This window comes from Hyperolius riggenbachi, chromosome 4, assembly GCF_040937935.1.
Source record: "Hyperolius riggenbachi isolate aHypRig1 chromosome 4, aHypRig1.pri, whole genome shotgun sequence".
In the NCBI taxonomy this organism is placed as follows: Eukaryota; Metazoa; Chordata; class Amphibia; order Anura; family Hyperoliidae; genus Hyperolius; species Hyperolius riggenbachi.
The window spans coordinates 286,126,560-286,153,931 of record NC_090649.1 but is presented as its reverse complement, the minus strand read 5'-3'; the positions used below and the strand labels follow the sequence as shown (position 1 = coordinate 286,153,931).

Genomic DNA, 27,372 nt, shown 5'->3' with positions numbered 1-27,372 from the left:
CAATTTGATTTGCCATTGTAAAACCATGGCAAATAGAATTGAATCCCGATCGGACAGGTCGGATTTAATCGGATCGTAAATAGAATCGTAATCGAATCGCACAAAGAATCGTATCGTGTAGATGGGGCTTAAAGCCCCATCTACACCATGGGACATTGTAGCGATCCGGCGGCTCGATTAGCCGCCGGATCGCCTCTTCCGCGTGCCCGCCGCGTCCCCGCCGCATTCGATTCCCCGCTCGTGCCCGCTCGTCCCCGCCGGCGCCGCTTATCTCCCGCACGATTCCCTGCCATTGTCCCCTCGCGGGGATCGAGCAGGGAATCGGCGGTGCGGAGATCCGTCCTGTCGGATCTTATCAATCGAGCCGCATCAGCGGCTCGATTGATAAGGAGCATCGCGGCCGCATCTACGCGTGTAGATGCGGCTTTAGATTATTTTCTGTAGAGACTGGTCATTATCTGTGGTGCATTGTCTTCTGGTTATCTCCTGCTGAGTAGAACAATGCCAAGGTTTGTAAACACGCCTGACTTTTAGAAACTACAGGTCACAGTTTGGCGGTGTGTACAGTCTGACGTCAGGCTGATAAGGCTGTTTTTTTTAGCTCTAAACGTTATACTCCCATCCACATAGCCATATGCAGCACATCCACCACATCTATGCATCCCATTGGGTATCCTACTCTGTAACCAATTTTGTTTTGGGATCAAATCAGAGTGGACTAACTGGTCCCACCAACTTTGGTTCCCTTGCAATCGGCAAATCTCATGCTATACAAAATATCAGATTGAACCATGGCCTGGGAAAAAGTGCCCTGAGGAGGTTGGGGAAATTATTGGTGAGGACACAGCTGATATCCTGAATGTGTAGCAGAGACTGCAGTGTGTTTGTGTGTGTTTTGTCTCTGTATATATGTTTTGAATATCATATGCATGTTTTGTTTATGTGCCTCGCATGTTGGTAGGGCTTGTGCTGCACAGAGTATTCTAGAACTACTACTGACCATTGGGCTTGGATCAGAGGATACAGTCTCTCACTATCTGCATTTTTGAATGGGTCCCTTATAATGCATGTAGTGTGCAGGATATTGGTGGCTGTATTGAGTCAGCTGCCAGGACACTGCACGCTAAAACTACCAGAAAATCGTCCATACAAACAGACCTTGAGGCAGGTGTCACACGTGGTACCGCGGTTTTCCAGAGCTCTGTGATCCTATTTGCGATTGCATTTTTCATCCTATTTTCTGCGGTTGTTCACGATTTTCCGTATAGCGTCAAAATACATTGTAATTGGAAATGTGCATGTTGAGCGGTGACAGCAGAAAGATTTTTGAATGTAAGCAAACAAAAAATATTCCTAAACGGGTCATTGACTTCAGTGGTGATCACAGTGGTACATGTTTTTACAGTACACGTGTGACCACTGTCTTAGAGTTTCAACTGACTAAAGTGTCATGAATGGGAAGACTGCCGTCCTGGAGGGATTAGGACTCATCCCTTGGGTGACCATGCAAGCCTGAGGCAGTACAGACACATTCTGTTACTTTGCAGTGGTGAAGGGCCAATGAAGTGGCATATGATGGAGCAGCACAGGGTGAGTGGGGGAATAATGCTCTCAGCCAATACTCAGCCGAATCAATACATCAGGCAGATCGCTCACCATTTTTCCTTTGGAGAATCTTGGGGGGGGGGGGGGGGGGGTATTTGGGGGGTCACTGTACACACACTAGATTCTCTGCAGATCTGGTCGTTATCTGCCACCTTGAGACAAGTAAAAGGTTTCAGGTTAGAGTTCTCCTTCTTAGAATTTCCCATTTTTAAGTGTGGCTATTTTGAAGCCAGTCCTGATGTCCTTTCCTTCCTTAATCTCCTCTGCCTAATTGTGTATGCATTGCCCGCCCGCCACTGTAGAAAGTGCATTGTCTCAGCATGAGAAATACTGGCCAATCGGAGAGGAACAGAGGTGTGGGAGGGGAAAACAGGAGGGAAAGCGGCTTCAGCCAATCAGGCTGCATACATTATGTCTGAGGGGAAAGTAGAGAAGCGAAAAAAGGACAACTCAGCATGCCCTGCAACTTCCTTTTTGTGTGCCAAATAAGAGTCAGGCAAACTGGGGAATGATCATTTATCAATAAAAGTAATATTTATTTTAACTTTTGGATTGCCTGGTTTGCATCCTTATTACTTGTTTATCAGATAAAAATAATTGATTTTTGATTTTTATGACCAACAGTTACTTTAAGCTAACATTTCATAGACTTTTATATTTAACTTTTAACATAGTTTTTATTTTGTAACTTATATTTTTAATGTGATTGTAATGGACTTGCTAGGAATTATGTTTAATTTTCTGCTGTGTTCGATCAGTTGGTTTTTGACACATTTTTGGCTTTATTACACAAATAAAAAATAGCTGTAATTGCTTCACATTTGATGATATGCATGTTTTGCATATAAGATGGGCCAGGCAGCTTTTTGCACATTGCCTTGTCTTTCTTACAGCCCATATTGGTGACAGTCTGCTTTTTTGTTGTTGTAGCCCAGTTTGACATTTTGTGCTCAGTTGTCTCCTCTGCCATCTACCTCTGACTCTCTGCTGCTTTTAATGAGAAATAATATGCAGCCTTCTGTGCTGGAAAAATTCCTTCATATTTCATGAATCTGCTCATGGGAACACTTGCCTCAATAAAAATTAACAAAGCCACTAGGTGTCCCTTGAAGTACTTACTGTATCAATGGAGTGAGATGGCTGGATCGGACATCCGATTTCACAATACATGCAGACTGCACTCTCATACTTACAGCAAGACCTTTATTTAAAGTGGACCCAAATTAAAAATACAAGATTTCAGAAATTAAAATCTATTTTCTAAATTATAATAATAAATAGCAGCGTTTTTTTCAGCTGCATGATGACAAATATAAATAATTTTACATTTATTGGAGAAACCCCTCCCGTCCTTTCATATTGCCGGGAAATAATCCGGCAAACTGGTGGAATAGGTGGTGTCCAGCAAAGGAGGAATTGCTAATGGCTGCCCCCAGTATAACCCTAGCTATGCAAAGAGGAGGGTGAAAAGCATGCACTGAAATGCTTATAGGCTTGAAGGAGCGTTAATTAATATTTGTATGTGTCAGAGTTGTGCAACTAAATATTTTGAATTAAAACAATTTTTGGTTTGGGTCCGCTTTAAAGGCACATACCTTTTTGTGCACTTTTTGCGCAACAAGTGATAGTTTTCATGATTTTGCAACAAGAGTACGTGTTATGTTGCACGGTGATTACTGTTACAGCAGATCTGATCTTTAAGAGCTGACGACTCGCACGTCATTTGAACTCCTCGTTCGCACCCATCGTTTGCCGTTGCAGTTTCCCGTGGTGGGAAGATGGATCAGGGAGCACTAGTCTGTCGCATTGTTGTAGCTTGCCTGATCCATCATCCATTGAGTATGTAGCTGAAGTTGTACCTAATATTTTAATAACAGTTTTTCTGCAGCAGCATTCCTTATTGTCCTAATTCAAATGTGAATTTAGAATTTTTAAAACTTTTTTTTTTTTTTTTTACAAGTTTCACCTAATGATTGGGATTTTCTACAGCAGTGTGCATACAAGGGTCGGGGGTAACCGTGTCACTGACTAAACCTCAATTCCAACAAACGTGCAGAGAATTAAGTGGGGAAAAGAGTGCAGAGTTTTGTGAGATTCTTTATTCATTCAAATCCCTTAATGTACAGACACTGGCATATGGAGGGACAGAAAAAATGTAGAACGCAGTCCTTCATATTGGCACTAGCCGAATGTTTCGTTAATATAGAAGCACATACAGACTTTGATGACAACCATGTTTACTTCCTAACATATGCTGCATCTCATCCATTTTCTACCTCTATACAAATTGTAATCTGCAAGGAAAAGAGCATGTTCTGGCTCACATACAATTCTTAATAAGTCTACCTATCTGACTTGTGGTATTCATAAAGTGCGTAGAAGTGACGTTTTTAATAACTGCAGCTCCTATCTACCCTGCTGGATACATTCACAGATTGGAATTCTCTTTGTTGGTTGTGTGCGACTTGAAAGCAGCTCTGTGTGTTTATACATATTTCTGAGTACAGTAAGTTTGTCCTGCAGAGACTCTACAGAATGTTAGCTGTATTTATTATTGCATAATAATTTTTTGAGCAGTGGAGAGCGAATCCATAGAGGCTGTGATTGATGTCCTACAATTTACATTCATGAGGCTTATTGTATACATCTCTGGGGAAGAGCCATAATAGAGCATATGGTTAAGGAACTTCACTTCAGCCAAGGTTAAGTGAACACTTTACTATGAAAGGGAATGAAAGATAATGTTAATCAGTACATCCGGACACTTGTTAAGTAATTGATTATTAGTGGAAGTCATATAAATCTGCTAGCTGCTTTATCCCCTTCAGAGTACAGCCAAGGGCTACTTCTACATAAAAATCAATATGCAGTCAGAACGTGTTTGGCACATGTGTCTATAGAATCAGTGCTCTGTAGTAATTGTTGGAAGCCTTTTCCTGTGCTTTGTGTTGTCCCCATCTCCCAAACCACAAAAAGGTCATGATGGCCACTGAATTAGAGGATGTAAATTATACAGTACTTTCAGTTTGATATGTTACTTCAATTTTGAGAATAGTGCAGGAAAAAAGCCACTGAGCTATTAGTGACTATTGCCTAGAGAGCTTGTATTACCAAAAATGATTGGAACGCATACTCTAAGCACATGTTTTCCTAAATCTGTGTAGGTATATTGTGGCAGAGCTTCATCTTTGTGTAGAATCTTTTATGCTCTGTACACTTGGGTTGGCGGAGAATTGTTAGTGTCCCAATGAGTGGAAAAGGTAGCGTTTTATTCTCCATGTCCTGGGGGATTGGTTTGGACAGTAATCGGTGTTGGTAGTTTGCACTGAACTCCATTCTTGCTAGTCAAGTGTGCTGAATTTTGCACTTCTGGGTATTATTTTTCTGCTAATGATCTGGTTGGCAGACCTTTGTCGTATTGTTGTCAAATTCAACCATGCTTCAACTTTATTAATTTGGTGCACACTTTCCACTTGTTTTTTTTAACGATGGTGATCAACCACATGTGATTAGCCTCAATTAGTCAAGAGTCCAACAACGCCCACTTCCTGCATCAGAGACTCGCACATATGCAATCTTCTCCATTTTGTATGTCGCTCACCATATGATGATGGTTTAAAACCAAGCAGTAGCAGTCACCTGTCCCCCATGCACAGCCCCAAGCAATGTTTAGCTCTGAACTGATTTAGATTTACAATAGGGATATGAGATGCAGAACCACTCTGCCTGCTAAGCAATCAAATTCTAAGCTATGAAATTGCATGTCTTCATTAAAGCATCGCCATGCAAACCAATTTTTTTTTTTTTTTTGAAGAAGAAGAAGAAACCGAGAATAAAACCATATTGAAGGTTTTCTCTTGCATACTTTCCTAGTGACCATTCCTTCAAGTACTTTATTGTCATTATGTTGGCAGTCATGGGTGAAAAGTGCATAGAGGAGAGAACTTGGTACACACTCCTGTGGCGTGCCGGTGCTCAGGGTAAGGGTGGCGAATGTGTGTTTTCCTAACCTGACAGCTTGAGGGAGATTTGTAAGAAAGTCCAATAACCAGTTACATATGGAGGGAGCAAGACCTAGTACATAGTTTGTTGATCAGCTGGCTAGGTATGATGGTGTTAAATGCCAAGCTGTAGTCAACAAAGAGCATCCTAACATAGGTGTTTGGCTTTTCTAGGTGTGTGAGGGCAACCTTGAAAGCTACACAGATTGTATTCTCAGTCGATCTATTTGTTCGGTAGGCAAACTGGTGTTGATACGGGCTCTTAATGTCAACACTTGGCCACTAGAAAAGGAAGTTAAAGCTCATCTGGCAGAGATTTATTAATGCCCCCAATAGCAATAGGTTTTCTGGCTTTCCAGCACTCTAACAGATCTTTACTTGAATTTCTGTATCTTAATTTCTGACTTAACTTCCTGTAAAGGCAGATTCAAAAGCAGTCATAGAAGCTCAAAAACTTGTCACCTTCTCTCCATGCAACTACCTTCTAGAATATCATTTTTTGTTTTAGCTATCCTTTATTGCAATAGATCCTCTGACTTGCCATGTGACTGTAAAATCTCCTGCTTACTTCCTCCTGTACATAGAGGTACCTTTTCACTAGCTTCCTGTAATGATGAGCTATTTAGTCAACTAGGGCTATAGATTTTTGCTACATTACAGACCAATTAATAGTTCATGTGACCTGCGGCAGTAAATAATCCTGCTTATAGTAGTTTGACAGCTCATGTCTCCTGGCAAATGGTGCTAGGAAAAACACTGGGAGGTGAGATTTTCATCACGTAAACAGCAGGAAAGACAGATTTTGATTGAGGATGTAGTACTCATTTTTGGTGCCTATGTACAGGTCAGTGTTTCCAGCAGATTGCCTGTGATCTCGTGACCCTGTTATAACCAATCAATAAACTTCAGAATAGGACAGATTATTGACCAATAATGTTATGGGGGAAGGAGGGTCTGGGGACGACAGCAGGGATGGAGAGCTGCATAGTGCTGAACCTGTATCAAGCAGTACCATGTTAGCGGCAACTGCAATTTGAGCAATTCCCAGTTAAATCCCTGTTGTGAATCTGGTTGAAATTGAGTGGCGCAAAGTGGTAGATCAAAAACTCTGATCAAATTGAATGCTTGCCAAATAGTGTTGCTTTTGACCTCCTTATGGCTGGGTTCAGATTGCACCTCAGCAGAGTCTTCACCATAGTTTTGCTCTGACCCATGTCAATTCTCCACAATATCATCTTCATCTAGATCAGGGGTCCCCAAACGGTTTGGGTCGAGGGCCGGGTCAACATACTTCAGACAGCTGGGGGGCCGCCGGCCAGAGTATACATAAAATGATAAAGTCTTTGCAGGCCAGACAGTGAAGCTTACCCAGGTGACAACCTGCAGTCCAAATTGGACAGCAGTGTCACCTGATGTAGAATTTCATTGGAAACCAGCAAATTGCTTTCTGGCTTCCATGTGGATAAGTGATGCCAGCACTGCTATTCTATATGCGGACCACCAAGATTTAAAGATGTAGCTGACCGCATCTATGAGTAATATATTTTGTGTGTGGGGGGCCTTTAAAAAAGCCTCAAGGGGCCACATTCGGCCAATCAGAGCAATCACAAACAAAACAAACACAGAACACTTATATCGCGCTTTTTCTCCTGGCGGACTCAAAGCGCCAAAGCTGCAGCCACTAGGACGCGCTCTATAGACAGTAGCAGTGTTAGGGAGACTTGCCCAAGGTCTCATACTGAATTGGTGCTGGCTTACTGAACAGGCAGAGCCGAGATTCGAACCCAGGTCTCCTGTGTCAGAGGCAGAGCCCTTAACCATTACTCCATTCAGCCACTGTCAGCACTTTATAAGCACTGTACCGCAATCTCTCCAGAATCGCGTCAAAATGCTGCATGTAACGCGTTTTGTGATTGGTGCTAATCGCAAAAGCTTACGATCGGCACCAATTGCTGCAGTGAGATCACTGCCTAAGGGTAAAATGGCACTAGCGCTTTAAAAAGTGCTAGTGCTTTGGCATTTAGCGTAAATCGCCATAATATGAACACCTGAAGTGAAACTAATATGGAGGCTGTTTATTTTATTTTTAAACAATACAAATTGCCTGACTGCCCTGCTGATCCCCTGCCTTCAATAGACCCTGAAGAAGCATACAGATCAGCTGTTTGACTGAGGTGTGACTGGATTAGCCACATGTTTGTAGGTGTGTGATTCAGACTCTGGTGTCAGACAGATCAGCAGGCAACTGATACTGTTTAGTAGGAAATAAACACAGCAGTCTCCATGTCCCTCTAACTTTGGGTGGTGTTTAAGCACTGGCTATTCATTTGCTGCCTAAAGGCTCGTACACACATCGGATTTTTACAAATGACCGTCGTTTGGATGTCTGGTCGTTTTGAATGTCAAATCGGGCGTGTGTAATCCAGACTGGATTTGAAATTCAGTCTTATCAGCTGAACAACTGACCGTACACAAGCCCGATTTGACGTCCAAATGACCAGTCATTTGCAAAAATCAGACGTGTGTATGTACCTTAATATATCCCATCCCTTCACATATATAATGGTAATGAGGTAATCTTTTTATTCTCTTCACTTGTCAGTGGTTTTAACGTTATGGCTTATCAGTGTAATGCCATTAATGCTATCATTATTGTACATTTAATTGTTACCGTGTTTTTCGGACTATAAGACGCTCCGGACTATAAGACGCACCTAGGTTTAGAGGTGAAAAATCAGGGAAAAAAAATATATACTAAACCTGGTGGTCTATGGTGCAGGGGTGTCTTATGGACCTTTTCCCCCAAACTGTCACTACCCAGAATGACCCCCATTGGTGACAGGACACCATTAACAAGCAAGAATTCACTTTTGAGGTCAGAGGAACACTCCTAATCTGTTTAGCATTGGTTTACTGTACTTATTCCCCCTGTGAAGGACTGAGCCAAACATCTTTAGACCCACACATGCTGCAGCCCCCACGCTCCTCTCCTCTGCCTACCTCTGCAGACGTTTTCAAGTAGGGACCCCTAGAACTGGAGGCAAGTGATACATCAGTGATGTCCTGAGAGTTCAGTAGCAAGGCGGGCGGGCGGCCATCCACCTGCGGGCATACTGTACTGCAGTGAACTGGCGGGTGGGAGATCAGCCATGTCCCAAGTGTTCAGCCATGAGGCAGGCAGCCATCTATCCATCCATGTGCGGGCACAGTAGTACGTATGACAGTGAACTAGCGGCGGGTGGGAGATCGGCCATGTTCCAAGTGTTGAGCCGTGAGTGAGGCAGCCATCAATCCATCCATCCATCCATCCGCGGGCATGACACATGCTGCACACTAGTCTGCAGCCTGCACGCTCCTCTCCTGTCCCTCAGTATGCAGCTGGTTTAAAAAATCCTGCAGCGCTACCGGCTTCCCGTACTTCCTGGTTTGTGAGGTCCAATCACCGCGTGACCTGAAAGAGTCACATGCTCTTTCAAGTCACCTGGTGATAGGACGTCACAAACCAGGAAGTATGGGAAGCCGGTAGCGCTGCAGGATTTTTTAAACCGGCTGCATATTGAGGGACAGGAGAGGAGCGTGCAGGCTGCAGACTAGTGTGCAGCATGTGTCATGCCCACGGATGGATGGCTGCCTCACTCACGGCTGAACACTTGGGACATGGCCGATCTCCCACCCGCCGTCAGTTCACTGTCATACGTACTACTGTGCCCGCACGTGGATGGATGGCTGCCTCACTCACGGCTCAACACTCAGGACATGGCCGATCTCCCACCCGCCGCCAGTTCACTGTCATACGTACTACTGTGCCCGCACGTGGATGGCTGCTTCATGGCTGAACACTTGGAACATGGCCGATCTCCCACCCGCCGCCAGGTCACTGCACGTACAGTATGTCCGCAGATGAATGGCCGCCCACCCGCCTCGCTACTGAACATGCAGGACATCACTGCCGGCTCTCTGCATCTATGCCCACAGATGGATGCCCGCCTGCCTGCCTTGCTACTGAACACATAGGACATCACTGATGTATCGCCCGTCGCCATTTCTAGGAATGCCTGCAGACGGAGGGACAAGTAGAAGAGAAAGCCGGCTGGTAATTGCTCTGCTGAAACTGTACATTCGGACTATAAGACGCACTGACTTTTCCCCCCTCAGTTTTGGGGAAGAAAAAGTGCGTCTTATAGTCCGAAAAATACGGTAATTACTGCAAAAGAGGTCATCCTTGGAAAAAGTCTTGTGGTTCATACACACCTACCAACTATCTACCAAACTTGTCTGTTAAGCCCATACAACTTTTGTTGTGAAACCACAAAAAAAATAAAAAATATTTTGCTATTGTTCAAACAGCTGATAAGACGTCAATCCAACTGTTGGATTTACGTCTTATCAGTCTTATCAGCTTTTTGAACAATAGCAAAATACTTTTTTAAAGGATGCCATACACTAGTCGATTGCCACCAGATCGACCAGCAGATAGATCCCTCTGTGATCAAATCTGATCAAAAAAGGGATCTACTGGCTGCAAACAGATTTTGAATCGATTTCACTATGAAATTGATTCACAATCTGTGGAGCTGCCAATGCCCCCCCCCCCCCCCCCCCTCATACATTACCTGATCCCGCCGGCGCGAGTCCCCCGGTCTCTGCTGTCCCTTCTCAGCTCTGGGCTGCAGCTTAACTTTACTTCCTGACAGGGGAAGTTTAAACAGTAGAGGGCGCTCTACTGTTTAAACTTCCTGTTGGGACAGGAGGAAGTGAAGCCAGCCAGAGCCCAGCGCGGAGAAGAGACAGCGGGGAGAGCGGGAACACTCGCTGGCGGAACAGGTAATGTATTGCCGCTAGCGTCGGACATTCCAACGCCGCTATCGACACACTCCCGACCCGCCGGCAATCGGACGGATATCGGTCAGTCGGTCAGTGTTTGCGCATCGATATCACGGTTATCGAATCTGCTGTCAGTCGGCGGGAAAACATTTAAGTATATGGGTACCTTTAGTTTCAACGTGGTTCACAACAAAAGCTGTTTGACAATTGTGCTGCATAAAAAGACCGCTGTTGAGAACGTGAATGGGGCTTAAAGTTGATTGAAACTCCGACATAACATTTAATAAAAATGTTTTCCTACTTTTTATTACTCATACAGTTATCATATTTGCTTTTGTGCATAAGTAATAATGTCTGTTTACAAATTACAAGTTTCCAAAGTGTAGTTTATCTTGCATTAATTGCTGTCATTGCATTTTATTCAAACTGCTTTTTATTATATAGTAGCATCTTCTAATGAGCTATTCTGAACTGTGTGTGTTTCTGAAGCACAGAGTTTCACAGAGAGCTCCTTTTCACTTGTTACACTGTGTTTGTTTATTTTCCAATTTTGTAACAGTTTGTGTAAACATACTGTTATGTCCAGTTTGGATGCGGATTTGAAGCTGAATAGCAGGACAACGTGCTTTGTTTAACCATTTCAGCGATGTTCTGCTTAAAAAAAATTCTGGAATAGTAGCGGTCAAGCTGTGAAGAATCTTTTAGAGCAAAGTAGAAATGCTGACTTTCAGACCACTTTAATGCTAGGAATACACAGCTCGATTTTGAGCCATTTAGATGCCTCGATTGATAATTTCCAACATGTCCGATCTCCCGCCCGATCGATTCCGCGCTCGATTTTGCACTGGGAACAATGGAAAAAGATAAGAAAAACGAATGGAAGATAAGAAAATCGCCCGCATAATCGGGCGTGGAAAACGATCGGGCGCAAAATCGAGCGGCAAAATCGACCTGTGTATTCCCAGCATAACAGACAAGTATGGCAGATAGTTGGCCAGATTGTTGGTAGGTGTGTATGAACCTTTAAAAGGTTACTGGCTCAGTGTTTTGCCACTCTTAATCTTAATCTAATCTCTTTAATGTGAAATGTTACAATTGTAAAAGGAAAGATCAATACAGTCACTGTTTGATTTTTTTTTTTGTTTGTTTTTTTACTTTTTTGTTTTAAGCTACATAAACTGACACAAACCATTGCAGTTGTTTTTATAAATGAACACACTGGAAGTATCAGTTTGCTAGAAATGCTTCATCAAGGTGTGAAAAAGCAACAAGGCAGCTGGTCACTCATTTAAATGTGCCTATAAGCAAAAGCCCATCTCAATGAACTGAAGAATCATGGCTGGGGAGTGTGGTACTATTGTGTGTTTCTAAGTAAAGTCAGATGTAGATGGGAATTTGAAGAATTCATCAAGAATGGATGTGCTGGGATATGTGAGGCTAGGCCAGGCATGGGCAAACTTGGCCCTCCAGCTGTTACGGAACTATAAGCCCCACAATGCATTGCAGGAGTCTTACAGCCACAGTCATGACTCATAAAGGCAAATGTATTGTGGGACTTGTAGTTCCTTAACAGCTGGAGGGCCAAGTTAGCCCTTGCCTGGGCTAGGCACACTTGACTGTACAGAAAAACATGAGTTTTCTGCCATGTGCCTTTTTGCGTTTTTAGATAGTTGCATTTGCGTTTTTCATGTTTGTGTATTTAAATAATCTGCCTTTTTAACAAGTATAAAAATACAGTATCAGATCTATTAGAACACATGTGTTTTTGCAGCTGCATATGAATAATTTTGCTTTCCCTGCCTTCCAAATGGATTGCTTTTTTTGTTGTTGCAAGCTTTTTCTTTGTAAGGTCAAAAATGACTACTCCCAGACACAGCATATAACAGGTAGCCACAATTATTTACACATGAGAGAACATTCATGAGGGGACTAGCTTGCTCCGGCATCTATACTGTAGACTATAGTGGACTTGCACAGAACTGAAGACATGCATAGAGAAATGCACCCTGTATGCATTTAGAGAGTTTAGCCTGTTCCTGTCCACCTCATTTGTCTCTAATCACAAGTTGTAATCTGATCTCTCCCCTGTGTCACATGGCTGCCCATGGCAGAGATGGCAGATAAGGCCATTTGAAACCACTGGAGGTTAACATGTCTGCTTCCATGAACCCGGAAGTAGAAACTGTGCAGACTTATTTTAAGATTTGTATCAGCTGTAAGAAAGAAATGGTTTTTGTTTAAAGGTTGTTATGATGTTGTGTATTTTTTAGAGCAGAGAGGACGTTCTGAGTTCAGGTCCATTTAATACACCACCGCTTTAATACACACCATGCTATTTTCTGTCAGACGGGTCGAAATGACAATTTCCAACAGGTCTATTCTGATTTTCAATCATTTTCTGATCGATTTTCTGATCACTTCTATACTATGTCGATCAAAAAAATGATTGGAAACCAGATCTGACCTGTAGTAAGTTATCATTCCGATCAGTCTCTATCTGATGGGAAATTGCATAGTGTGTACCAGGTATAAGGGACATGAATTTATTTTTTTCCAGTACTCTATATCGTTACCATCATAGTCAACAACAATCCAAGGACATTTTGCTATGTAAAATATTTGCCTTTAATCTCCAAGAGGTTTGTCAGGTTTTCTATGTAAAAACTCAATGCTGTGGAAATAGGTCTGTGCAATTTACATTGGGGGGTTGTCAGCTGATTATAATTTTTTTATTTTTAATGCTTGAAAGCTACAGAGTAGATGTTATATCTGCATTTATGCATAAATCTTGAAAGTCCCACCTCCTGCACTGTCACATTTCCACAGTATTGAGTTTTTACAGAGAAAAACTGACTTCTTTATAAAATGTTTGCCTTGATTCTCTAAATCCTTTCAAAGTGTCCTCCATGATTTTTACTGTAAAGGTAATAGTAAACATTTTTCACAATATATGTCCTTTAAATAGCAAAGGTAAGGTCCGGGTCACATGGATGTCTGGGTAGCGGTAAACAGCAGTGGCACTCATCATTTAAGTGCTGCCCATTCAAATAAATGAACAGTGCTTGGTACTATTGCTTACTGTTTGTGCAAACACCATGTTTTGATCCCAATCGGACAAAACTAAGAACTCTTATACCCATCTTGCTTTTCCTGGATGCAATCTGCAGCAGCCAGGATCAGCAACCGCTGCACTTCCATATCCCCTTGTTGGGTTCAAAAAAGTGATTTATGGAGCGAACGTCCGGAAGCAACGCCAAACGTAACCAAATGCTTTTCTGCATTTGAACGAGACACTATGCGGCTGCTGGTTCAGACGCCTGCCTGAACCAACCTAAGTTTTGGTGCAAGGCAGCAGCAAGATGGCACTTGTTCTACAGCCTCAAGATAATACATTTAGGTATAAAATGAAAACAATTTATAGCAAAAGGCTATTCAGCTTAGCCATGCTTGAAGCAGTGCTATTCTATCTCTGTGGCGAGAGCTGGATCTATGAATTTGAATATCGGGAATAGTTCCACAACTTGAGAAGTTTGTAATTCTTTAAATGCCATTTGTTTCCTTTTTTGGTCCAATTTATTTTTTACAATCATGAATTTATTATAAACAATATTGTGATATGTAAGCTGCACACAAAATGACACATTGACACTAGAAGTCCTGATGTGACTGTATTTTGCTTGGTTTCAGGCAACATCCAAGGAGCAACAATTGTAGATTCTCTGGACACTCTGTTTATAATGGGAATGAAGGATGAATTCAAGGATGCAAAAGAATGGGTTGAGAAACATTTAGAATTCAATGTGGTAAGTTTTGTGATTTATTTATTGCTTTGGTTAGATTGCCAAGCAAAGTTTGGGACCAAAATCAAGGAACTGTGCAGCCAATTTAATACGGAGCACTACTAGCAGGAGGCGCCCGAAAAATATACTATAGTTTAAAAAAATGTTTAAAATGAAAGTAGTTGTAAGCTTAACTTCACAGAAGACAACTGTTCAAATTTCAGTTTATTTAGACGGCACAATGGACAATGCGTTTTGTGTTGTACACGCCGCTTCTTCAGGTCAGGAAGTGTGCCCTGTGATACAGCTGCAGTAGGCTTAGAACTCCATTTTATCTAATTAATATTACATGAAGATTGTTGAATTTTGTATTAATTAAAAGTGCCAATGCACTTTGTGCATTTCTCTGGCAGATTTGATCACTGTGATTGAAATTGCCATAGGTTGGTGCCCCAGCATGGCCACCTGACATAAACATTACAGAGGAACTGTAACAACATATAGTACTATATTTTCTACTCGGTAAATAAACATTCTGCAGAAAAGATTTCACCATCTGTGATAATTTATAAATTAACTGTGTATCGTCATTTTTGTCTTGACTACAGTTCCTCTTTATTGGGGTCAGATATGCACTTATGATTTGTCTCAAAGTATTGACCTTGAATAGATTTTCTGATAATTTGAATGAATTTCCACTATGAAATTGCCTTTTATTTTGTAGTCAACTGGTCAAGGACATCTGTTTGCCCAGCTCTTTAAGGCTACTTTCCCACCAAGACGTTGCGTTTTAGGGGACGTTATGGTCGCATAACGTGCCCCTAACGCAACACGTGGTGGTGTTGAAGTTGGACGTGAGATTGAGCTGCGTTATGCAGCTCTCAAAGCAGCCGCTCCAGGTTAGTGATAGGAAGTCCGGATCTTTTTAAGGATTCGGATCATTTGAATTGGATCATTGAAAAGATCCGGATCTTTGAACCAAATCATTTGAATATTTTTACTAGGGAAGCAGACTGGGGTGAAATGACTAGAAGGACAGGACTTTCCCTGCACTGTACATTCTGTATGTTCCTGTTTCTTCCATACAGACATCCACTGTGAACCGAATCTTTCATTGTGATGATCCGGATGATTCGACTCACAAAAGAGATCCAGATCAAATGAACAATTCGTTCATGATCCGGACAACACTACAGTCCCACCACCAGTCACCACAGTGCAGTGAATATTAATTAGCCATGTGGCTGGCCGCGGAGGAGGAGGGGAGACCACCTCCTCCAACATTACTGAGCATGTGCAAACAGTCTAACGTGGCTTAGCCGAGTATAACGTACAGCATGCAGCACTTTGTTTAAACGTGCTGCGTTACTACCGGTATGTAACGCAGCGTGTGCACTGTGAACAGCACATTGATTTATCCTTGCTGTGAGTTAGGCTGTGTTACTGGCTGCTGTAACGTGGTACTTTAACGTCCCACTGTGAAACCAGCCTAAATCTAAATCTCAGTGCAGTGTTCTCCCCAGGATTTTTTTCCAGCCGGGTGGCATGAAAAAGTAGCCGGGTGGCGTGCGACGGGGAAGTGCAGGACAAGTGCAACTCTGCTTACAGCATAGGGGGAGGATGAGGAGACGAGCCGATGTACCTGCTAGGTACACACGATGCAATTTTCTGACAGATTTACTGTCGGATGGACTATTTCCAACATGTTTAATCTGATTTTCAATCGATTTTCCATTTACTTCTATGGGAAATCGAGCGGAAATTTGATCAGAAATCAGATTGGACATGTTGGAAATAGTCCATCTGACAGTAAATCTGTCAGAAAATTGCATCGTGTGTACCTAGCATTAGGGAGAAAGTATTTCAGATTATGGTGCTCAGGTTCCTTTAAAGCAGACCAGCACTCAGAACTTCCTCTCTTCTCTAAAAGATAAGCAACATAATAAACTTTAATGGAAGACATTTCATTGTTACAGCTGATACAAATTCTACAATAAATCTGCACTGTTTCTAATTCCTGCTTTCAAGAAAGCAGACATATTGTTAACCTCCTGTGCTTTCAAATTAGTTTATCTGCCATAGCAGTCAGGTGATACAGGGGAGAAATAAAACTACAAATTGTGATTAGACGAGTGGTAATTAGACAGACTACTAGACTCTATAAATACATGCAGGGTACATTTCACTGTTTTCCTTCTATGCAAGAGTTCAGGTCCACTTTGTTCATGCAGAGTGATTGTTGAAGGGGGAGGGGGATCATTACTGACAGGATGCAAGCTGGGGGGTAGATACAGACACAGCAGGAGAGAAGATTGCTTTTTTTTTTTTACTTTAAGTTTGGGACTCAGAGCAGAAAAGAGCTGAGTGCAGAGGAGGCTGCCTCAGAAACACAGTCACTCTACATGCCCTGTAATTCTATCCTCCCCGAAGTGAATGCAAACAAAAGGAAGCAAACCTCTGAGCTCTGAAGTTATATCACCTCTCAAAGCTGGATTAGACCAGCAGCTCCTTATCTAAATGGCATGGTTGTTATCTGCTGTCTGGGGGGGGGGGGGGGTGAATGAAGAAGTCCCTTCTGACTGAATGAATGCACATGGTCTAATCCAGGGGTAGGGAACCTTGGCACTCCAGCAGTTAAGGAACTACAAGTCCCACAATGCATTGCAGGATTCTGACAGCCACAGTCATGATTAATAAAGGCTAATGCATGCTGGGATTTGTAGTTTTATCACAGCTAGAGAGCCAAGGTTCCCTACCCCTGGTCTAATCTCTCATAACTTCTGCAGGCTGCTGAGAAAGCTGTATGGGCGTGCTTGCTTGGCTGCCTGTTTCCATTGGCCAGAGAGCTGCCAGCATAAAATAAAGCCTGTTTCGTTGGAGGGCGGGAGGCAGAGACTGAGCAGAAGTTTCCAGCTAGATGACATGCATGGTGCCGCCCCTTACAACCCGCCCAGCCAATCCCTGCTCCACCAGACCAGACAGCGTGAGGTGACAGGGAGGATGCCGCTGCGCAGCGGCTATCATGTAGCGAGCCCAGGGCTCGCTACATGATTTAAAAAATTAAAAATTAAAAAAAAAAGTGCTGCGCTCCCTCCTGGGCGATGTAATTGCATCGCCCAGAGGGTTAAGTAGTTAAAGTGAATGGGAACCGAAATTGGAAAAAAAGTCAGATACTCACCGTAGGAGAGGGAGGCTCTGGGTCCCATAGACTAGAGCATTCCCTCTCCTCTCCTGGTCCCCGCTGTTGCACTAGCTCCCCTGTAGCGGTATTCGACCGTTACGGTCAATTACCGGTGTTTCCCGGCCGAAGGGAGGCTTCAGAAATGCTTCAGGAGCCTGAGTGCTCCCGAAGACGGGCCGCTCTACACTGCGCACGTGCGAGCGCCCTCTATGACGCAGTGTGGAACCGCCTGTCTTCGGGAGGACTTGGCTCCCAAAGAGTTCCGAAGTCCCTTCGGCGGGGGATGTGAACGGGGGAGCTAGCGCGGCACCGGGAGAGGAGAGGGAAGGCTCATTAGGACCGAGCCTTCCCTCTCCTTAGGTGAGTATCTGACTTTTTTAATTTAAATATCGATTCCCATTAGCTTTAAGTGACCCTGAAGAAAAACATACATATGAAGGTCCAGGTCTACCGTACTTAGAAGTTGCCTGTACTAATCATTTTTTTTCCCTTCACTGTAATTGCTAATAACTCAGTTTTCTCTGCTCAGTAACTCATACTGATAACTAATTAGAGGTCACGAAACCCATGGGTGTCTGAGAAAGCTCTGCTGATTATAGAAACAGTTGAGAATTCAATAGGTAATGATTTGTCTGTAATAAAAGATGAATAATCATTAAAAACTGCATTCACACATTTGGGATGGTCAAAACTTCTAATCTAGATTTATTACCTTTTAAAATAAGGATATGGGATTTAAAGACATTCCCATTTAGTAAAAGAAGCTGTGTGGAGGTAATTATTTATCTGTATAGTTTATTTTTATTTCAGGCCCAGTGTAAGACGTATATAGAACTAGGATCACTTGATCATTCTTGTTTATGCAGAGAAATGTAGCACTCAAGCTTTGCCAGCGATGCCAGGGAAAATACTGAATAAATGTCTTCCTGTCATGGCCATTTAAAGTTACCCCTGTGTGTTTTTGTTCTGTGGGGTCTGCAAGTGCCTGTAAACAATGCTGCAGGTTGACATTGCAAGTTATCAGACATGCTGTGGATTGAAGCAGCCTGTGCATTTTCATTGATTTGTTGAAATGGATTTGTTTTTAATCCTTATATGATGTGGTCACTGGCATGCAGCAGAGCTTGTACAGCCCTCTGCCAGCCTGAACACTGCTGTAAAGATGTGAGGATTATTATTGTAAGATGATTTTACGACTAATCTGCTACTGAAAATGGCTGCATTTAAAACTGCACGTGAGTCTTTTAAAGGAACACTTTTGATTAACATGTTTTTTTTAATTGAGATAGGACTTGTTTGGGAAGTGCTGCTAAGTACGGGTCAATGGACCTAGCGTTTCCCTAACAGTCTCTGCACAAGAGAGTAACGGCTAAAAAAGAACAACTTCTAATAGTGGCATGGTGATTGGGAGCAGCTCAGAAATGGTCCTTGTGGGTAGGGCTAAAAAGTGACTTGTGGGTCTGTATCCTGTAGTTTGAGATTTATTAGTTTCCCTTTATGGCATCTCTGATCCCATTTTGTCAGCTTTGATGCTTTTCAACAAATGAAATGCATGGAAAAGGTACAGGTAGACTCAGAGGCTTCTGTAGTAAATTATGCAAGCATGAGGCTAGCCATTGGTGTGTGTGTGTGTGTGTGAAGAATGAAGCAATGTGTTGTCTAGGTTACTCCTAGTTTGGCTCTTGTATAGTTCATGTCAGAACAATACTTTGATAAAAAATAAACCACTGAAAAACAATATTCTGTTTCTGCCTAGACTAGTGAACTTCTACAGATGTTACATTGTTTTGTATTTTGCCTGACCGCTTCCTTCTGCTGGAACAGCTTTGAGTGAACTCCTTGCTGAATGTTTTGAGGGTGTCTGCATCATAGTATGTACAGCCTCATGCCAATGAGCACATTGTATACAAGCTAGAGTGTTTTCTTACAACATTATAATGCATCAAATTGCGCAGGTTAAAGGGTTTAGATTCTGCAATTTTTAATTATCTAAAGGAATTCCTGTAGTATAAAAGGCTTTTGTGCTTTTTCTTTTTACAGTGGGCTGCATTAGTTTAGCTCCTAACTGTTGGTGACTATTCAAAGGATTGTAATGTTCTCTGTCAGTGCTTCCTTCCTCGGAGCAGCTTTCAGAGAATCCTCTGCTGGTGTGAAAATGTGTCTTCATATTACTGCAGGAAACCGTTTCCAAATGTTGTCATCACAAATTCACCCTGAGATCAGGAATACTTGCATCTTACTGACATACCCTATGGTTAGATTTGGTTGTATTTTGTGTGAAGGAAATCTGAATAATTATAATTAAACATGTAAATGAGATTTCATACAAATCTAGGTAATACTGTGTCAGGGTGTTTGGTTACATTGACAGTATACCGTAGTTTAGAGACGGACTTAATAATGCAAAAATATCTACTGTGTAATTCTGTAAATTACATGCCGCTATCTCCGAGAGCAGTAAAGCCTGATACACACTTATATTTTGCCCTATACAATCTCTTCAGGTCGTTTGGGCAGCAGCTGCTGTAAACAGGGCTGTGGAGTCTGAGTCGGAGTAATTTGGGGGTATGAAGAGCCGGAGTTGGGGAAAAATGTACTGACTCCTAATACATTTAAACTGTAATTAAAAGAAAAAAATATGTTAATGATAGATTTCTCAGATAACATATGTCATTTATTAAGGTGTATATACAATAATAGTGCTTAATACATACAAATGTAATGAACCAAGATGGGAGGGATAGAATTAATAAATTAAAAAAAAAGCAGTTTTTAATACATTCTAAAAAAAATAATAATTAAAAAAAATGCACATCGCAACAGCAGCAATAAGATCCCACCAACAGAAAGCTCTGTTGGTGGGAAGAGGCGGCAAGATTCATTCGGCCTGCTAGGTTGTATGGCCGAACAATAAGCTATTAAAGCTGCAGAGTGCTGAATTGTAAAAAAAAATCACCTGGTCACTAGGGGTGTGTAAGCCTGTGGTTAATATAGCTTTAACGTTCCTAAGCTTCTGCAGTGATAAAATGCCTTTTCTTTTACATACTTTCAATCAACAAGATTGTTATATGTAAATTAGGAGTATGAGTCGGTGGAGTCAGAAACTGAGTCAGATTTGGTGTCAGAGGATTTTGGTACCGACTCCGCAGCCTTGGCTATACAGCCACACTGTTTGGAGAGAGGTGGTCGTTGTGACAGCTAGAAGTTCCTTTAATGTCACTTTTGTTTTGCCGGGCATTCAGAGGAAGCAATCGTTCCTGGCGGATTGCAGAAGAGTTGTTGGACACCTTATTATTATTATTATTAGTATCATTTGTATAGCACTGTGAAAGAGGTCAGTGCTACGGAGTATATACAGTCCTGGCCAAAGGTTTTGAGACTGTCAAAAATATTCGTTTTCACAAAGTTTGCTGCCAAACTGCTTTTAGATTTTTGTTTCAGTTGTTTATGTGATGTACTGAAATATAATTATAAGCCCTTCATACGTTTTCATTCCTCAAGAGGGGGGTGGACAAACCAAAACCAACTAATTCTGAGAAACTCAAAGAAGTGATTATGAAAGAATGGGTTGCTATCTGTCAGGATTTGGCCCAGAAGTTGATTGAGAGCATGCCCAGTCGAATTGCATAGGTCCTGAAAAAGAAGGGCCAACACATCAAATACTGACTCTTTGCATAAATCTCATGAAATGGTCAATAAAACCCTTTAAAACATATCAAGTGCTTATAATTATATTTCAGTACATCACATAAACAACTGAAACAAAGATCTAAAAGCAGTTTAGTCTCAAAACTTTTGGCCAGGACTGTAGTCTTGTCACTAACTGTCCCTTAAAGGAGCTCACATTCTAATTTCTACTATAGTCCTATGTCCAATGGAGTCTGGGGCCAATTTAGAGGGAAGCCAGTTTAACTTTGTTTTTGGGATTTGGGAAGAAACCGGTTTGCCCGGAGGAAACCCACACAGACGTGAGGAAAACCTATACACTCCGTGCAGATAGTGCCCTATCTGGGATTCAAACCAGGACCCAGTGCTGCAAGGCATGAGTGCTATTCACTCTGCTACCATGCTACATATAATCACTGACAAAATGATCAGAAACTGATATTTTGGCTGAGAAAAATCTAATGTATACGTAAATTTAGGTCACATTCGCACACATTGGCCTCAATTCACTAAGATCATGCTGGAGATAAGGCAAGAGAAAACTTACCTCCACATAAGATAGTTATCATATCTCTTCATTCCTTAACCCCCTTGGCGGTATGAAAAATACCGCCAGGGGGCAGCGCAGCAGTTTTTAAAAAAAAAAAAATTTTTTAAATCATGTAGCGAGCCCAGGGCTCGCTACATGATAGCCGCTGCTCAGCGGCATCCCCCCAGCCCCGCTGATCGCCTCCGGCGATAGGCGATCAGGAAATCCCGTTCAAAGAACGGGATTTCCTGGAGGGCTTCCCCCGTCGCCATGGCGACGGGGCGGGATGACGTCAGCGACGTCGGGACGTCATTGGGAGACCCGATCCACCCCTTGGCGCTGCCTGGCACTGATTGGCCAGGCAGCGCTGGGGGGGGGGCGCTGCACCGGATAGCGGCGATCGGGCGCGCGGTGGCGGCGATCGGGGTGCTGGCGCAGCTAGTAAAGTGCTAGCTGCGTCCAGCAAAAAAAAAATTATGAAAATCGGCCCAGCAGGGCCTGAGCGGCACCCTCCGGCGGCTTACCCCGTGTCCAGCACGGGGTTACCGCTAAGGAGGTTAAGTTACCTCCTCTGTAGTTATTTTCACATGTAGTTAATAAACAGCCTGTCTTTAACTCTGGAGTTATTTTAAGGATTGAAGAGTTAACTTAAAGACAGAAGAGTTAACTTTAGGTTTGCCTGAGGTAAAATGTTTCCTGAATACTACATGCCTTATCACCATGGTAACAACTCTAGAAGAGTTATTAAAGACAGGAGAAAAGCTTAGTGAATTGAGGCCATTGTGTTTTAATGGAACATGCTGGTGTATGTGACTAGATTGCCCGTATAACAAGCAAAACAGGAATACAAAGAAGAGTAATTTCAGGTGCAGTCAGTTCTATGTAATTCAGCAGAGTGGAAAGTGACATGGAAAGATACTTTTTACTGACTTCAAAGGGAACCTGAGCTGAAGGGGATATGCAGGCTGACCTGTTTACTTTTAAACAAGTGCCTGGCTGTCCTGCTGATCCTCTGATCTACATGTTTGTTTAGGCGCAAGAGGCAGTCAGGACTGAAGTCTGACTAGAGTAGCCACATGCTTGTTTCAGGTGTGATTTAAGGTGGCCATACACTTAATAGATTTGCAGTAGATTCGACCATCAGATATCTGTCAGATGCCTGTCAAGTCGAATCTGACAGGAATCTATCTGATGTGTGCCACACACTAGGGACAGATTTCCAATAGATTTCAGAATTAAATCTATTGGAAATCTGTTAAAAATGTATCTAAATGCATAATTGAACCATTAGATCCAATGCAACTCTATGGGCCATCGATCTGCTGCCGCAGCAGTTCGACCTAGATTTTCCATCCTGTCAGATAGATCAAATTGATTGAAATTGGCTGTAAATCGATCGATTTGTTGATTTGAAAGTATCTATTTCTGATCGATTCTATAGAATCAATCGATGGCTGAAATCGGCCAGTGTATGGGCACCTTAAGACACTACTGATGCATGAAACACCAGCAGGACTGCCAGGCAACTGGTATTGTTTAAAAGGAAATAAACATGGCAGCTTCCAACGCATAGTGTACATTACTCTTGCCTTGCAGAACTGGGTTCCCACATCCCAAAACCATACAGATAAGTTCATTGGCTTGGCCCTAAATTACTACTGCAGGGATTAGATTGTAAGCTCCTCTGAGATGCAGTTGACATAACTATATATATTCTGTAAAGCGATACGGAAGATGTCTGTGCTATATAAATACTATAATGTTAAACACTGATGTGATGAAATTTGTGGTTTCACTTTAAAGCTGCTTTGCATTCTATTTCTTTTACTTTTTTTTTTTTTTTTTCCTTTAGCCTTAGTTCTTTTTTTTTTTTTTTTTTTAATTTATTTTCCTCTTCCCGAAAATGTTCTGTGTACCTCATTTCTGCACGTACACACAGTACTATTCTGATGCCAGTGGCATGATTGAGATCGCAGTAGTGTATCTGCATAACCTAATCAGATTTCTTAACCAGTAGGTGAACCAGGGAAGAGTGAGCTTTGAAGTAATACCAGGGGATTGTTGTAATGCCTTTGGCTCCATAGCAGTGCAAAGCTGGAAGCTTTGAAGTCACTTGGGGCAGAATAAAAAGATTTCAAATGTGAGACTTTGAGTATTTCAGAATGAGAGAACTTCTAATTAATGGTACATTTTTTTCCCTGCTAAAGAGTTTTTCAGTTTGTGAAAGTTGATTTCATTTAAAAAGTTGATCTGCCCTTAACTTGTTTTGCAAAATATTGTGAAAGTTTTTAATGTTTGATATATATCAAAAGCACTGATTCTTTCATACTAAGCAAGATGGGGAAGATTTAGGTTTAACAGTGAGCTGGTTCTATGCCATTTATGAAGTACTGTGCTTGCCACATACTTGACTTAGACTGCCGTTAAAGGCTTTTTAGGGCTTGTTTCCACTGTTGCGACGCGATTTCGCCGGCATTCCGACGCTTGTAAAAACGCATGCGGATGCGTTTCCGCATGCGTTTTTACCTGCGATTTCGCGTGCGATTTCGCATGGCAGGGTGCCATGCGAAATATGGGCTGGTTCAGATGGACGTTTGGAGGCGTTGCGTTCGTTGGCGTCGCGTTTAGCAGCGTTCGTGTGCGTTTGGATGCGGTCGCGTTTTTTCTTCCCCTAGAGGGACATTAGCCATCGCGGTTAGGGCTGGTTCAGACGGACGTTTGCAGAGCGTTTACAGCCAGCGTTCAGGGCTTGGTGTTAAACGCTCCCATTCAAGTGAATGGGAGCGTTTGCACCAAGCTTTCAAGCGCGTTTACACAAACGCGGCGTTTGGGTCCCGATTTTCTCTGGCGTTCAAGGAGCCCCTGGAAGCTACATGTAGCTTCCAGGGGAGGTTAACCGCGACGGCTAATGTCCCCCTAGGGGAAGAAAAAACGCGACCGCATCCAAACGCACGCGAACGCTGCTGAACGCGACGCCAGCAAACGCAACGCCTCCAAACGTCCGTCTGAACCAGCCCTTAACCTCCCCTGAAAGCTACATGTAGCTTCCAGGGGCTCCTTGAACGCCAGGGAAAATCGGGACCCAAACGCCGCGTTTGTGTAAACGCGCTTGAAAGCTTGGTACAAACGCTCCCATTCACTTGAATGGGAGCGTTTAACACCAAGCCCTGAACGCTGGCTGTAAACGCTCTGCAAACGTCCGTCTGAACCAGCCCTTAACCATGACACTGCCAGGGCAAAATAAAATTGAAAAAGGTGCGAAATCGCGGGTAAAAACGCATGTAACAAATGCATGCGTTTTTACTATTAAATACATTAGCGGCGATTCGCATGCATTCCACTCACAGGCGAATTCGTTGGCTCTTTTGTGCGTTTTTTTACCGCTGAAAAAAACGCACCTCAACAACGCTACAGTGGAAACAGGCCCATCCACTTGCATTACATGTGCGAATCTGCATGCGTTGGACGCATGCAGATTCACGATAGTGGAAACGAGCCCTTATAGTTAAAATGCTAATTTCCAAGCTAAGCTTTCGGCTTCAGTCAGTTATCACTGGCCTGGAATAAGCATAAAGTCATTGGAGTCAAATCACTTGATTTGCTTATTTGTTCTGTATCGGTGGCTACGAAGGTAGGTCTGACAACAGACACACCTTGAAAACTTCAGACATTGGCACAAAGCTTTATCAAACACATAATCGAACGTTTGATAATTTACCTCATGGGCAAAATCTAATTTTGAATTCTCTAAGGTGTTCTATAATTAGCAAATGTTTTATTGATAAAACGTGCACTAAATCTATAACCCCTTAGTGAATTTTAAAATGAGATTTTACCCATGAGGTAAATTATCAAACATTCGCTAAAGTGATAAAGCTTAGTGAATTGAGGCCATTGTGCAGACTAAAATTATCGTGCTTACTAAATTTAGAGGAATCGGTGTATCCAAAATGTTACTCTTTGGGTACCTGGGCTCATCCTACTTATCTTACTTTGTTGGCAAATAAACGCTGTTTTTATGTAAAAAAAAAAAAAAAAAAAAAAAAGTAAATCATAGAGTAGGGCTGAACTTTTTTAGGAAAAAACTGAATTGATTTTTTTTTTTTTTCTGTCAAATTTTAATTTCCATTCCATTCACGATTTCAGGAATACAGAGTCGGTCCCATGGCTCAAAAGGAAGAAACACAAAGGATGATCTTGGCTCTCAGTTGACGCTGAGACCGTTACTCTTACCACCTCTGGACCTAGGGGCAGAGAACGGGTTGGTCCAGTCCTTCTCCTGAAGCCCATTGTGGCTGGATAGTGTACTGGTTAAGGGCTCTGCCTTTGACATGGGAGACCAGGGTTCGAATCCTGGCTAGGGTCAGTACCTATTCAGTTAGGAGTTCAAGGCAAGACTCCCTAACACTGCAGGGTGGCCTCTTGAGCACGTCCCAGTGGCTGCAGCTCTTGAGCGCTTTGAGTCCGTCAGGAGAAAAGCGCTATGTAAATTATCAGTAACAGCTAGCCGCTCTGTGCACTGTAGCAGCGGCTCACTCTACTTCTGCCTACATCAGCAGGTGGGCGGGTTGGCCACAAGGATCAGTTTGTGAGCAACTTGGAGTCCTTCCTTAGCTTTCTGAGAGTCTGCAGGCCTGTCAGTCAAGCTTCGGCCAGTTATCAAGCCTGAAACCACAATTTTGGCTTAGAATTAATCACAGCTCCTTTACACAGTGCCCAGCAGCAGGCCAGCACACAACAGCTTTGCAGATCACCACATTATGCTGTGCCTCATCCATACTTACTGTCTGTCTGGAGGAGGCGGAGCTGTGATCAATACTAAGCCAAAATTGTGGTTTTCAGTACTTTCCAGGATTTATAACTGACCGAAGAATTACAGCCCTGCGGACTCCGATGCTGGATACACACGTTGAGCTTTCCCGCTCGATTCGCGGTTATATTAGATTATTTCAAACATGCTCGATCGGATTTAGATCGTTCCTGCTGTCGATTTTGCATACTTAACATAAAAAAATCGAAATCCAATCGAGCATGTTTGAAATAATCGAATCAATCCGTTCGATCCCGCGAATCGAGCGGGAAATCTCAACGTGTGTACCCAGCATGAGAGCTAAACTCTAAGTTGCTCAAAAACTGATCCTTGTGGCTGGCCTGCCCAGCTGAGGATGTAGGCAGAAGGAGAGTGAGCCACCGGGAGTGTTGAGAGCTGCGGAGCCAAAGCTATTGTGCATGGAGCGGCGAGCTGTTACTGCACAGCAGGGTCCAGGAGAAGGACTCGCTGTACTGACCCGTTCTCCAGCACCGGTATCATCTTCCTTAAATTGCAGCTTTGACGATCACGTGATTGTCTTGTCCTAAATCATGATTTCGGTCTGCAAACGATAGATCGTTCAGCCCTCATACAAAGAAAGATAAGAGTACATGCCTAGCAAATTACATTTCTACTGTGGCCCTCTGTATCCAGAGTGCCAGTGTCCCAAAAACAAGATGGTGCCATCTAGGGGAGGTCATGGAGATGCAAATACAGAGGTGGTGCAGAATTATGCAAATGTATGAATATTTAAGTACAGTAGGTTTAAAATGGACCAAACAAATTCTGGAACGGTGGAATTAAAGTTGTCTGTTCAAACTGCATACATTTGTACACACAATTTGCAATGCTTTATTGGTGCCTATGTTTGGCTGAAAGGGTCCAGGGCCTGGCAGCAAGCCACACATGATGTCACACATGTTTATGAGCTGAGAGATGAAGGGGCCCCTTATGACATGGAGTCAGTATAGGTACAT

At 42.7% G+C, this 27,372-nt stretch overlaps 1 protein-coding gene across 1 annotated transcript in view; it reads left to right on the top strand.

Annotated features, from left to right (window-relative positions):
• Positions 1-27,372, top strand: part of MAN1A1 (mannosidase alpha class 1A member 1) — a 312,142-nt gene that overhangs the window by 106,818 nt on the left and 177,952 nt on the right. The window contains exon 3 of the mRNA XM_068231374.1: positions 14,118-14,233. Coding sequence (XP_068087475.1) covers positions 14,118-14,233 — 116 coding nt within the window. The remainder of the gene's footprint in view (positions 1-14,117; positions 14,234-27,372) is intronic.